General features: G+C 51.4%; 1 protein-coding gene across 1 annotated transcript; it reads left to right on the forward strand.

The window, feature by feature from the left end:
- The first annotated feature begins 161 nt into the window (after window positions 1-161).
- On the forward strand, window positions 162-10,395 carry LOC135425404 (1-acyl-sn-glycerol-3-phosphate acyltransferase alpha-like). Its single transcript, XM_064677663.1, has 6 exons — window positions 162-3,777; window positions 5,079-5,212; window positions 6,101-6,276; window positions 6,523-6,618; window positions 7,139-7,211; window positions 9,704-10,395. Exons 1-6 carry the CDS (start codon window positions 3,593-3,595, stop codon window positions 9,850-9,852), a joined length of 813 nt encoding a protein of 270 aa, XP_064533733.1. The 5' UTR covers window positions 162-3,592; the 3' UTR covers window positions 9,853-10,395.
- The last annotated feature ends 3,445 nt before the right edge of the window (window positions 10,396-13,840 follow it).

The following is a 13,840-nucleotide window of genomic DNA, read 5'->3' on the forward strand; positions in this document are numbered from 1 at the left end:
AAAGCAAAAGGCACCAGCCATGCCCTGGAGTGGGCAGAAGTCCCCTCTGTCTCCTGGGTGAGCTCCTGGTGCCGGAGCTACGAGGGAGTCAAGTGATGGGTGTGGGGTGCCCGACTGCCTGGGGGGTGTCCTGGGCTCTCCAGCTTTGGTTTTCCCCTCTCAGTTGTCAAATAACACCCACCTGTGTCTGCTCAGCCCCTCAGGGACAGAGAAAGTCTCAGTCATTACCTGCTGACTTCAGCAACTCCCCTGTGGGGGAGGAAGTGGCTCAACCCCACCCACGATCCCTGTGCACGAAGCACAGGGAGCCAATTTTCCCGGTTTTAAGATGAAATCTGGGCACTTTGATCTGGTTTATCAACTTGATCAAACTGCCTGATCAAAGCCATGAAATGCTGGTACAGCAGGAGGGGGATGGGATGCCATGGGATGCCCGGCACGTCCCTGCCCGGGCTGATGGAGCTGCTGAGGTGGGGGATTCATCCTGCAGGAGCTGGGGTGGGATTGTTTGTCCTTCTCAGCCTCTGTCAAAGGTTTTGGAAGTTCAGTTCTCCCTCCTGGCTCTGTCAGGGCCTCTCATTCACTTTCTTTCCCACCTGCAGCTGTTGCTCAAAGCTGGATGTCCATCCCGAGTCCATCCCGCTCAGCACCTTCTCCCAGGGACATTTTGTTTTGAGCCTTCATTTGCTTATGGTGAACAAGACAATTTTCTTTGCCTTTTCCCATCAGATTAGATCCCTTTCCCTGCCTCCTCCTCTCTCTTCTGGCCAATGTGTGGCTGAGCAGAGTTGGAGAGTAGGAGAGTCATTAAAGCTGAGTGATGAAAACTCAGGGTATGAGCAAGTCCCTCCTCTCCCTATCTCAGCTTCACTTAAGCCAGATTGTGGAAAAGGTGCAAAGACCCAGGGGCAAAAGGGAGTTAACTGGGAACGGACACACTTAGTCTGGGAACTGGGAACTACGTTAGAGCTGGAATTTCATAAAACACCTTGCAGGTTAGGCAAGAGCTGCCTGCTTTTGAAATGGAAGTGGGGTGGATCCAGGTGCTGGGGATGTTTGCAACAGAGCAAAATTACAGCTGAGGATTTTGGTGTCTGTGGCCTTGGAGCCTAAATGTTGTGTCAGACCTGAGCTCACGATCTCTCCGTGGTGAATTGGGAATGGCACAGTTTTTATTATTGCTTTGTGCCCTTGGCTTTTCCCATCAGAGACACTCACCAGCTCTTGGAAGCCCCAGATCACAGATCTTTGCTCCCTCCAACTCCCTGACAGGAGAGAGGAGCCAGGGGTGGGGACAGGCTCTGCTCCCAAGGAACAAGGGACAGGATGAGAAGAAATGGCCTCAAGCTGCACCAGGGGAGGGTCAGGTTGGATATTGGGAAAATTTCTTCATGGAAAGGGTTGTCAGGTACTGGAATGGGCTGGCCAGGGAGGTGATGGAGTCCCCATCCCTGTGGGTGTCCAAGGGACAACAGGAGGTGGCACTCAGTGCTCTGGGCTGGTTGACAAAGTGGGGATTGGTCACAGGTTGGACTTGATGATCCTGGAGGTCTTTTCCAACCTTAATGATTCTGTGATTTTGTGAAAGTCTTTGAAAATTGCTGTCAGTGACTTAAAATAAAGCTTTTCAGTGGTTTGTGAACTCACACACTCCCTTGTCCATAGACATTCTGGGTGGGTTTGGGAGGGCAGGGTTGTGTCAGAGGTTTTCCTGCAGCAGGAATCTGAACATGGCTTGGTTTGGGAGCCACATCCATCCCTGCAGGACAGTCACTGCACTCCTTTCTCTGGGGTTACATTTTAGGAACCTCTCTCCTGGCAAGTCAGGATGAACCAGTTGTGAGCAAATCAACCTTCCCCCAACTGCAAAAGGCCATAACTTATACTGATGAGATATAGGAGAGGTTAACAGGCATTAGGAAGGGAACTGTTTGCTGGATCAGACCTTGGAGAAGCCCAAAGCAGCTGTGGTTGGTCTCTATAAACCAATTCCAAAAGGAGCTGGTCTCTGCAGCACCAGTACAGAGGGTCCCGGTGCCATGATCCCATGTGGGACGTGGGATGTTTGTCTTTTCCATGTGCTGGGGCAGGCACAGTGCAGAGGCTGTGGGAGAACCTTTGGCTGCCTCTGCTGTGGTTGCAGGGAAGCCCTGGGAGAGCTGAGCAGTGAGGCTGCAGTCACTCCTCTCCAGTTTGTCCATGAAAGACAGGAGAAGAACGGTCCCTGGATTAGCCACAGGAGCAGAGGGCACAGGCAATGCCCTTTTTTATTATCATGTTTCTTAATAAAATATCACACATTCTTGCCCAGTTTATTGTCCTGGGGGGTTTGACCTTGTTCTTTAGGTTGCAGGTGATGGTCAACATGGTTTCATGGGTCCTCGGAGCATTTCCTTTTTAGAATCTGCAGCTTTCAGTCCTGGCTGTAATTCAATGTCATTAAATATCAATTATTTAATACTGTTGCTCCTCTGAAGTGCTAGAGCAAGGCCTGTCATGCAGATGATGAATCACACAAGGTTTCTTTTTCAGCCCAGTCGTTCCATCCATTGCAAAGACCCTTTTCAGGCAGTGGTTTTAGGAGATGAAATGCACTTGGAGCAGTCCCAGGTTAAACTTGCATTTTCCTGCTTCACTCCCTCCTTATGCAGATGCTGCCTGAACATCTGCCTGCCTCTGGCCGTGAAAACCTTTGGAGGAGCTGCCCTTGCTTTGTTTATCTTCTGGTCTAAATTTGTGGCACTTTTCCCACTTTTCCCACTCTACATGGGGAATGTCCAGTTGCTCAGCTTGGTCCCTCCGATGCCTGGATGTGTGGTGCTTGCATTACTGGTTTTCCCTTTGTGTCTCCTCCGTAACAGTAGTTTCTGATTTCCTGGACATCTTGCAGCCAGCTCACTTGGTGAAGCTCAGGTGAGACAGCCTGGGGTCATAGAATCACAAAAATCATGGAATGGTTTGGGTTGGATGAGACATTAAAGCTCATCTCATTCCACCCCCTGCCATGGGCAGGGACACCTTCCACTAGACCAGGCTGCTCCAAGCCCCATCCAGCCTGGCCTTGGACACTTTCAGGAATCCAGAGGCAGCCACAGCTTCTCTGGGCAACCTGTGCCAGGGCCTCCCCACCCTCACAGGGATGAATTTCTTCCCAATATCCCATCTAAACCCACAGTGCCTCTGGGCGGGGTCTCTGCTGTCCCACACATCCCGCTCCCTCCCACTAGAGATTTTCTTAAAAGTCCTCAGGGTTCCTATGCCCAGAGCCCCCAGAAGGGGGGCTGGCTCTCCAGGCACATTCCAGCCCAGATGCACCCAGCCCTTGCCCCCAGGCAGCTTTGCTATTGCGTGTTTGCCCCTCCTGCCACCCAACTCCTACTCGGAGCTGCCGGCGTGTCCTTGCTAAACCGGCTTCCCACGGCGAGCTGAGCCCCGAGCAGGGAGCACAGCCCTGCTGCAGCATCGCTCCCAAACCTCCTTCCAGCTGTGCACCACCCACATGGAGCTGATCCAGGGAGTCTCAACTCTGCTCCACAACACCGGGAGCTGGTGACTGGTTCCCTGCTCGGTGAGCGCGCTCCGGGCTGGAAGGATGGAGCTTTTCCTCCTTCACTACCCATTCACCTGCCTGTTCGTCGTGTTTCTAGTCCTTTACCAGGTGAAACCTGCATTCAGATTCTTCTGCAAGATGACCTTCTATAAGCTGTGGTTCTTCACCATAAGCATTGGGGTTGTTATCCTCAGTATTCCTCGGGGACGGAACGTGGAGAACGCGACGTGAGTGGTCCATGGCTTCTTTCTGCTCGGGGCACTGGTAGAGTCCACTCTCTCCAGTGCTTTGTTTTGGAGGCTCCTGTGAGCTGGGGTGTGGGGGGGAGGAATTAGTTGTGTGGTGGTGTGGGGAGATGACAGACCCTGGAATTCCGTGGAGGGGTGTGAGTTTCAATATTGGGTTTGGGTTGATAGAACAAAGAACAAATTATGGAAGGAAAGGATGTAAAAGGTGACATTGATTTGCCAAAGTAGGTAATGCCAACTACCTGTGTGAAATGCACAGGTAAAATAAGTTGCTGTTTTTATTAAAACTCTTTTATCTGGTCTTTGGAGCTGTATTTCCCTCCCCATGGCCGAGCATTCCCTTCCCAAGCTGTGTTGTGAAAGCCACTGCAGGTGCTCTTCTCTTCCTTAACTCCCTTGTGAGCCAGTGCCCGCCTGAGTGGGCATGAGCAGACACTGCCACAGTGCAGTGCTGGCACCTGCACTGTCACTGGTGTCCTCACCACTGCAATGGCAGCAGTGTCCCCAGGTCTGGCAGTCCCCCAGCCCATCCCCTTGCTGCCCATCCCCTCTCTCCAGGCTCCACAACGAGCTGCAGACTCCCCTGGGGGCTGCCTGGTGGGGGTACAGGTGTCATCAGCAGGGTGGGCACCAGGAACTCGGGGTGTGTGCTGAGTGGGCACGAGAAGTTGACTCTGCTGCACGTCACTGTAATTCTTGTGCCCTTCTGAAGTGCTGCAGAGGCAGGATTTACTGCTCCATTGTCCTGTGCTCCAACAGGAATCCAGATCTCCTCACTGAGCATCAGCCCCTTGCTTTGAAAAATTTGCTTCACTTCTTTACTTTGGTGCCCAGCTTTTATTATTTTTTTATTTCATTTTACCAATACTTCTTAAAATATGGCTCCTGGAATTGCAGCTAGAGGCAAACCTCTCTCTTTGCACAGCCTGGGCAATAGCAGAGTTAGGCACAGCTTATTGCAGCCTGTGTTTGATCCAGCAAGGTGTGCAGGGAAACAGAGTATGAAGGTGTGCTGGGAATTGGGATATTTGGTTGATCCACGGAATTTCTGTAGCTGTGGTTGCTGGACCATTGGTCTTGCATGGCTGGAAGGAAACCTGATAGCTGGATCTATGTTGTCTAATGAAATGATAAGCTGCAGAGGCACACTAATTGCTCTTCTCCAAGTTCTGGGTCAAATCTGGGTCTGTGGAGAAACAGGAGCACTGCCTGATGTGGGATGGTTTGGATGAGCAGTGTTTTATCCAAATTTCAGCATCTCTTTGGCTCCTCTTTTCCAGGTTTTTTCGCACATTGGCCCTGCCCCTCAAATACATCTTTGGTATCCAGATAGTGGTGAAGGGCAAGGAGAACCTCAGGACTAAGAAACCTTTCGTGCTGGTGCTGAACCATCAGACCTCCCTTGACATTCTGGGTATGTGCTGATCCTGCCTCCTGCTCCTGGCCCCAGGTGTTTGGAGGGGTGGGTTGTACCAGCTCCCAACTGCCACTGGCAGAGGGGCAGGAGTGGCTGTTACACAGTGTTTGACCAGCCAGACCCAAGCCAGGGCTGATCTCCAGGGTGTTAGAGGCAGGTTTGATCTCCAGGGAATTAAAGGCAGGTTTGATCTCCAGAGTATTAAAGACAGGTTTGATCTCCAGAGTATTAAAGACAGGTTTGATCTCCAAAGTATCAGAGGCAGATTTGATCTCCAGAGTACTAAAGGCAGGTTTGATCTCCAGAGTACTAAAGGCAGGTTTGATCTCCAGAGTATTAAAGACAGGTTTGATTTCCAAAGTATTAGAGGCAGGTTTGATCTTCAGGGTATTAAAGGCAGGTTTGATCTCCAGGGTATTAAAGGCAGGTCTGATCTGCAGAGTATTAGAGGAATGTTTGATCTCCAGAGTATTACAACCAGGGCTGGTCTCCAGGGTATTAGAGGCAGGGCTGATTTTCATTGTATTGAGGCAGGTCTGATCTCCAGGGTATTAGAGGTAGGTTTGATCTCCAGAATATTAGAGGCAGGTCTGATCTCCAGGGTGTTAGAGATACTTTCAAGCTACATCAGCTTCACCCAAGGAATGAGGACAAGACTCTCAGCTGACCACAGCTGTGTCATAGCTGCTCTCCTTCAGTGCCAGCAATAGTCCTCCTCTAACCCTGTGGTTGGCCTGGAGACCCCCAGGATCCCATTCCCAGGGATTCTAAGGGTTGATGAAGCTGCAGGGATGGCATCTCCCAGGGCAGAGGGCTGTAACCCAGTATCTAGGGCAACTCTGAGTGCAGATGACGACTTGTCCTGCCCTCGTTGTCCCCTTGCAGCGCTGATGGAGATCCTGCCACACCGCTGTGTGCCCATTGCCAAGAAGGAGATCCTGTACATGGGCACCTTCGGCCTGGCGTGCTGGCTGGCAGGGACCATCTTCATCGACCGCAAGGACAGGGAGGGCTCCATCAACACCCTGACAGAGGTGGCACGATCCCTGCACAAGGACAACGTGAGTGGGGAGGAGTCTGGGGAGGAGCCTCTGGAAAGCACAAGCCTTGGCGTGGGTGGAAAGGGATCGCTGTCTCCAGGCTGGGCGCCGAGCAGAGCAGAGTGAGAGCATCCCCAGTGGGTTCAGTGCCTTGTGTGTCCGTGGAGGGGAGGTCAGGAGCACGCAGAGCAGTCCCAGGGGGTCGTGGTGGCTCAGAGCAGCACCTGGAGGTGCCCCCATCTCAACGTCCTCTCCCTCCTCCTGCAGTTGCGCGTCTTGATCTTCCCCGAGGGAACTCGCAACCACGGGGGCTCCATGCTGCCCTTCAAACGTGGGGCCTTCCAGCTGGCTGTGAAAGCCCAGGTGAGACCACCTGCCTCCTGCCCCTTGGGGTGGGCTTTGCCTTGCCATGGTCCACCAGCAAAGCAGGCTCCTGGTCCCTGGTTTCCCCGTGGATCCAACACACACCCAGGAGCCCACAAGGAGTTTGTGGGTGGCACAGGATGGGGCTGTTTCTGGGAAAAGTGGAAAACCTTCCAGACAGGTTGGGGAAAAAAAAGTGGGGAGGGGCTTGACAAGAGCCCTGGACCTGCCCAGGCACATCCTAATTTGCCAATCCACAATGGTTGGCTTAAATACAGAGATGAAAATGTAAAAGCCAATGGTGAGGACGTGGGGTGATACAATTAAATGATCTAAATATCCCAATAACCCTCTGAGTATCTGCTGTGAAGCTGATGGTGATGATTATCAGCAAGGTGCAGAATTGACCTGAAAACAGCAGCTGCATTTTGGAGGAGGGATGGGGAAATGCAAAAATTCACTGTAAATGTGAATATTCACTGTAAATGTGTATATTCACTATAGATTGTCTCCCTTCCAGGTTCCCATCATTCCTGTAGTGTTCTCATCCTACAACAGCTTCTACAACCAGAAGGAGAAGAGATTCACCCCAGGTGAGGATGACCTGGGGCAAAGAAGGGGCTGGGTGTTGGCAGAGCACAGTCCTTGGAGACATGAGGTGGGTGGGCAGATGTGTGGTGTGGAGACAGCAGCCAAACAACAGCACTTTGTGTCTTCTTGGTGGGAAAAGGGAGATTTCAGGCATCACTTTTGCCTCTCCCCTTGGATTTCTTGGAAAATGTGAGGGAACCTGGAGAAGCAGCAGAGTCCTGGGGCAGGTTCAGCCCCTGGCCCCACCACTCTGCCATCAGGTTCTTGGGGAGTTGGGAAACAAAAACAATCACGGAGCTCTCAGCAGAAGTCACCCTGAGAATGTGTCCCCCCAGTTACCATGTTTCATCCATTTATGGCAACAAGAATTTCTGCTGCTCACTGACAGAATTTTATGGGGGAAAAAAAATGACACAAGTCTTGGGTTTCAGAAGGCAAATGCAGAAAAAACTGTTACAAATTCTGAGAGAGGAAAGCATTCCATCCTGTTCCTCCACTCCCTTTGCTGCTGCCCGCCCCAAATTGGGCTTCTGCCACTTCCCACCCTTCCCCAGGCCAGCCCTGCTGTTTCCTAAGGGGAGGATTTGCATCTGGAATCCTCATCCCTCCCATTGTTGTGCCTGGGTGTAGTCATCCCCTCACAGGCAGACAGCTGGAAGGGAGAATGTTAAACACTGCACTGGCTGGTTCCACTCACCTTTCACCTGCTGGGCCCATCCTCTCTCTGTTCCTCACACACAAAAACCTTTTGGAACTGGAAATGCTCCCCCACCTGGGGGTTGATAGGACCAAGAGCAGGGATTCCTCCCCACCACACCCCTGCTCAGAGCCCTGCTCTGGGAAGTCAGACAGTAACACGGTGGGGAGGGGTCTCTGAAGCAGCTGAACCTTTTGCTTAAAGCAAGGCCAACTTAAAGACAGCAGAGTTTGCTTTGTGCCTTGTCCAGACAAGTCTGGATTAACTCCAAGGATGGAGATTCCACAATTTCCCCGAAGTTTTTTAGGAAAGGCTTTTTGCTGTTGCATGAACATTTGCCTTTGTAACAACTTCCCTCACCCTGGGAGTTCATAATTAGCTGACCTCTGATCCCATGGATAACTGACCTCTAATCCCATGGTTATTGGACCTCTAATCCCATGTTTTACTGACCTCTGATCTCATGGATAGCTGACCTGTAATCCCATGTTTTACTGACCTCTGAGTCCTTTCCCAAGTGGCTGTTGAACAGGTAGGACCTTCACTGCTGGAGGCAGAACCCCAGTCAGTTTTTCTTGCACATTCCCACTTTTCCCTCCCGCAAGTTTTGCCAGGGCTGATCCTGAAGACGTGTTACACGTGGTCAGGATTCCTGCACATGGAACAGGCTGGTCCTCAGGCCAGGACAGCTCAGAGGCTCTGGGTGTGCTGATGAGCCTCTGGAAGGCCACACTCCGTGCCTGGTGTTGACACTGCCATGCATGAAGCACGTTTGGTGTTTGCTGGAAGTCTCTTCTGCCCCAACAGACCTGAATTTTCAGCACAGCCCCATCGTCACTCAACCCTTTCCGTAGGGCCAAGTGAAATGAGGAGCCAGCCTGGCTTTGGGTGTGAGATGTGCAGGCAGGGAGCACACAATCACAGAATCACAGAAGTGTTTGGGTTGGAAGGGACTTTAAGATGATCTTGTTCCATCCCCTGCCACAGGCAGGGACACCTTCCACTAGCCCAGGTTGCTCCAAGCCCCGTCCAACCTGACGTACCCTTTTCTGTTGTGAAACTCTCTGTGCTTGTTTTTGCCTCCTTCACGTGGCTCTGCTTCCAGCACTGCTGGATCTCGTTCCAATGCACGTGTAAAGACATGCAAGAACATTAGAAAACACCACAGACACTCCCCAGATCCCCAGGTGGGTGTCTGGTGTCTGTGCAGGCACTGTCTTGTCTCTGCTGGCCAGAACAAGGTCCTCTGGTGCCAGAGCAGGAGCACACGATGACACCTCCTCAGTATATTCTTCCAGTTTGCACCAGTCCATTGCTTGGCTGCTTCCCCAGAGGAGTCTGACACACCAGGGAGTCCTGGGTGCAATTTCCTTCATCCAAAAACCTGTTTCTGGAAGGAGAGACTCTGCTGGCTTTGTTATGCACAGATCAGAGCATGGCCAGCTTGGATGTGCTCACATCTCCTCCCTGCCACCATCTAGACAGGCCCTGAGGTCTTTCCACTGTGCAAACCCATTCTACATGAAACATGGCATTGGATTTGAGCAGAGATTCACCTGTTTCCATATTTGTGATTCTTGTGGGTGGGAAAAGCCTGGTGTGGGTTTTTGCTGTGTGCTCCTGGGCCACGGCTGGGTCCCCACACCACTCTCAGTGTGTGAATGAGGGCATTTCCCTTCTTTTCTCTCCTGTTCCTTGACTGGCACCAATCCTCCTGCTGCATCTTCTCTTGCTCTCTCTACACCACTCACAGGTTCTCTTCCTCCTCTCTCTCACCCTCCTGCCTCGCTCTTCCAGGAAAACTCATCATCCAGGTCCTGCCAGAAGTGGAGACCCTCGGCCTGGGCCCGGACGATGTCCCCAAGCTCACCGAGCAGGTCCGTGACTCCATGCTCACCACCTACCAGGGGATATCAGGAATGACGAACGGAGCTTCCCATCAGTGATCCCCTCTCCCAGCTCCAGCTGTGTGTGCCACAGCCGAGGGGGAGGCCATGGCAACCACAGGAAGGCCTGGCAGCAGAGACAGCCGTGGATTGCAACCTCGACGTACCAGAGACGGGCTAAACGTCCACCAAGGAGGAGAAGCTTCCAAGTGGAGGTGGTGAGAGGGTTTTGCCATGTCCCTTCCAGGGAACTGTGCCACCTGCATGGACTGACACACCACGGGCAGCTGGACATTCCTGTCCTCATAACCATGGGAACATGTCTCCAGCTGGACCCCAGGCAGAGCTGGACCCTTCCTGGGATCATCACTGCCTGCTTATCACCACCTTTTCCTATTCAGAGCCAACAAGGTGGAGACATCTATCCCAATCCTGTGGCCATCCTGCCTGAGGAGGTGGCTGCCTTGGGGTTGGAGGGCTGCCCCACTCCCCTGGAAGCACACTCAGGAGAAGGCACTGTCTCCCACCTTTTCCGTGGGGAGGATTTGGGAGGAAGCCAAGGCAACTTTGGGAGAGGGGAATTAAAGCCCTTACATGTCTGCAGGGCCTGATGGTCTCTGGGTTTTTTAGCCTTCCTTTTAAGCAAAGTAAGATTTTGCCTTCAGTGGTTGGCCAGATCTTGACAGTGTGAGAGGAACATGCCTGGGGACCCAGAAAGCAGAGGCAAACAGCAGGGGTATGTTGCCTAATATCCTTCCCATGCCCTGATGGAATCACCATCCCTGGAAGTGTTCAAAAACCATGTAGATGTTGTGCTTTTGGACATGGTTTAGTGGTGGACCTGGCAGTGCTGGACTAATGGACTTGATCTTAGAGGGCTTTCTCAACCTGAATGATTCTGTGATAATTCTGTGATAATCTGATTTTTAGCACAACCTGTGTATTTTTCAACTCAAACACACTCTGGGAGCTGCAGCTCCTGATTTCTGAATCCTACCTGGTTCTGCCCTGGCTTCACAGTGTGATGTCTTGCCTTCCTCTGCCAAGGCCACCACAGCCTTTCCCCGCTCCCCGCACACTGGGGACTCGTGGAGCTGCACAGTCCCCAAATCCCATCATTTCCTCTGGAGCCCTGGCAGCTCCAGGCATCTCCTGTGGGTGTCCCAGGCCATGGGTGGGCAGTGGGGCACTGGGTTGAGATGGACATGACTTGGCAGCACATCCTATGGTGAAGCTCATATGCTGCTGCTGCAGCCCTGGGGTTCTACCAAGCATCTCCTTCATTATTCTTCACCACAGAGGCTCCTGCTACACTCACAAGCTTCACTCATAACTCTGCCTTATGCTGCTGCCTTCTTGCTCCCAGTCCCCTCCTTCCCTCCCAGTCATGCCAAGGAGAAATGGAAACTTAATATGATTTTTACATCTTTGGTATTTATTGACTTGCAGTGTCCTGGAGTGACCATCCTGGTCAGGTGATGAATTTTTAGCCCTAATTCTCATGGTTTACACACCAGTCAGCTTATGGTTTGCTGCTTTATGCTGAAATGTTGAGCTATGAACCACAGCCAAAGAATGTTTTGCACTCAAGTTGGACAAACACAGAATCACAGGTTTATTAAGGTTGGAAAAGATCTCCAGGATCATCGAGTCCACCCTGTGCCCCACCCTGTCCCCCAGCCCAGAGCACTGAGTGCCACCTCCAGGCCTTCCTTGGACATCCCCAGGGATGGGGACTCCACCACCTCCCTGGGCAGCCCCTTCCAGTGCCTGACCACCCTTTTCATGGAGAAATTCCTCCTGATGTCCAACCTGACCCTCCCCTGGCACAGCTGGAGGCCGTTCCCTCTCCTCCTGTCCCTTGTTCCCTGGGAGCAGAGCCCGACTCCCCCCGGCTCCCCCCTCCTGTCAGGGGGTTGCAGAGCCAGAAGGTCCCCCCTGAGCCTCCTTTTCTCCAGGCTGAGCCCCCCCAGCTCCCTCAGCTGCTCCTGCTGCTCCAGCCCCTTCCCAGCTCCGTTCCCTTCCCTGCACACACTGCAGCCCCTCCACGTCTTTCTTGTAATGAGGAGTCCAAAACTGGACACAGGATTTGAGGTGTGGCCTCAGCAGTGCCAAGTATAGAGGGACAACCACCTCCCTAGTCCTGCTGGCCACACTAGTTCTGATCCAAGCCAGATGCCCTTGGCTTTTTTGCCCACCTGAACACACCTGGGCTCATGTTCAGCCTCTGCTGAGCAGCAACCTCAGGTCCTTTTCCAGCTTTCCAATCACTCTGCCCCAGCCTGTCATTGATGCCAGATGGAGATGAATGCACAAGATGGGTTTTATTACTGCCCAGAACACCCAAACCATACAGGTCCACTGTAGAATTTAAATAAATTTGTCTCTAGGCTTCAAGACTCCAGTGTCTTCAGAGACTTTTGATCTTGCTGATCAAAAACAGCCAAAACAGCTTTTGCTCTTGTGCAAAACGAGATTAGGAAGGTTTAGATAAAGGTGACATGAACTTGATCATTTCTGAGCAGGTACAAAGGAATTTGATTTTGAAATGCAAGCATGCCAAACCTCCAGGTTTGACACCCATTCAGGATGGAAAGTAAAAAATTTGTCTTAATTATGTTTTTAGAGAGCCACAAAACCTCTGATCATTTTTTTTTTAGAGCAACATAAAATAACACTTCGTTGCCCTTCCATTTGGAGGCTTACATTACTGGAAATTTTTAGAAATAAATAGTATTAAAATCACGTTACAGGAAATAAAACAGTTGCCATAGCCTTGAGCTCCCCTCTGGGAAACCACGTGCTGAGGTTCAGTCGCCAGCAGCCACTGGAGCCTGATGGCCAGGCAGGAATTTCCCAGGAGCAGCTCAGAGCCACCATCAGGGGCTTCCAACACTGGTTTGAGCAGCAGGACTAGAACCTGTCAATGAAGCAGGAAAAGGTGCTGAGAGGTAGAAAGCCCTTCCTGGGCACATTATTTCCCCCCACATTTTTGTCATCCCTGTATCCTTGCAGCTCTGAGGCCGAGGTGCTTCCAGCCTTGTCAACAGGTGACATCAGAGAGCCCTTAGGATGAGGGGGTTGAGGGCAGTTTCTTGGTGCTTGAAAAGGTTAAACTTCTATCAGCTGCTTTTGACACCCTGGAATTTCACTCTCTCTGGGTTATGAAAACAGGTTATGAAAACACTTCAACTTCCTCCTGGACTGGTGATAAAAGAGCCACAGGAAGCAGCTCAGCACATTTTAGTGACCATAAGACTATGATAATAAAAGAAATGAGACAACATTGTTTGGAGAGAAGGTAAGTTGGACTCAGCTCCTAAAGAATGGGGTGAAGTCACCAAAATTTAGCCTTTGCATCAAGTGCAAATATCTGTTTTAAACAACAGTGTTTCCCTCAAATAGTTAGTCAAACTGAATACAGGAACTTCATGGTCTGTGCCTTGCAGAAGGACAGAGCAGGGGATCCCCAGGGATTGTCATCATCTATAAATGGGTTTCCAGAAGGAAAAAAAACCTAATCCACTCTGCAAGTCTCTGTTCTCCCACATCATTTTCAGCTGGGAGAGCCTGTGCCAGAGGTGTAAATGTAGGAGGGCACAGTGAGTGTCCACATCTCTCAGATGAAGACCCATCATCATCTCTGACTGGGTGTGTTAAACTGCTGGTGTGTGAGGCCACACAGTGTCAAAGCTACTCCAGATAAACCTTAAAATGCTTTAAAACTTTAGGGAAAGCAAGGGGAGGGCAGGGACTTGGAGCAGCAGAGTAAGAATTTGGAGCAGGCTGACTAATTCCAGTTGATTTTTTCATGGACACCCTTCCTGTGAGGTAAGACTATGGTTATCCTGGCATTTATTAGAGAAGGACACATTCAAAATGGCCAGAACAGACTGGATTTTCAGGGATTTTCCACCTCCTTGAACAGGAAGAGGCAGGTTAATAAAGGATGATGAAAGGGATGGATCACAGGGAGACCCAGCCAACAGCACCTCTGCCTCCAGTGCTGTCTGAGTGCAGCTGAACGCACAGTCATCTTTTGGGGGGC

Source organism: Pseudopipra pipra, chromosome 21 (assembly GCF_036250125.1).
Source record: "Pseudopipra pipra isolate bDixPip1 chromosome 21, bDixPip1.hap1, whole genome shotgun sequence".
Lineage (NCBI taxonomy): Eukaryota > Metazoa > Chordata > Aves > Passeriformes > Pipridae > Pseudopipra > Pseudopipra pipra.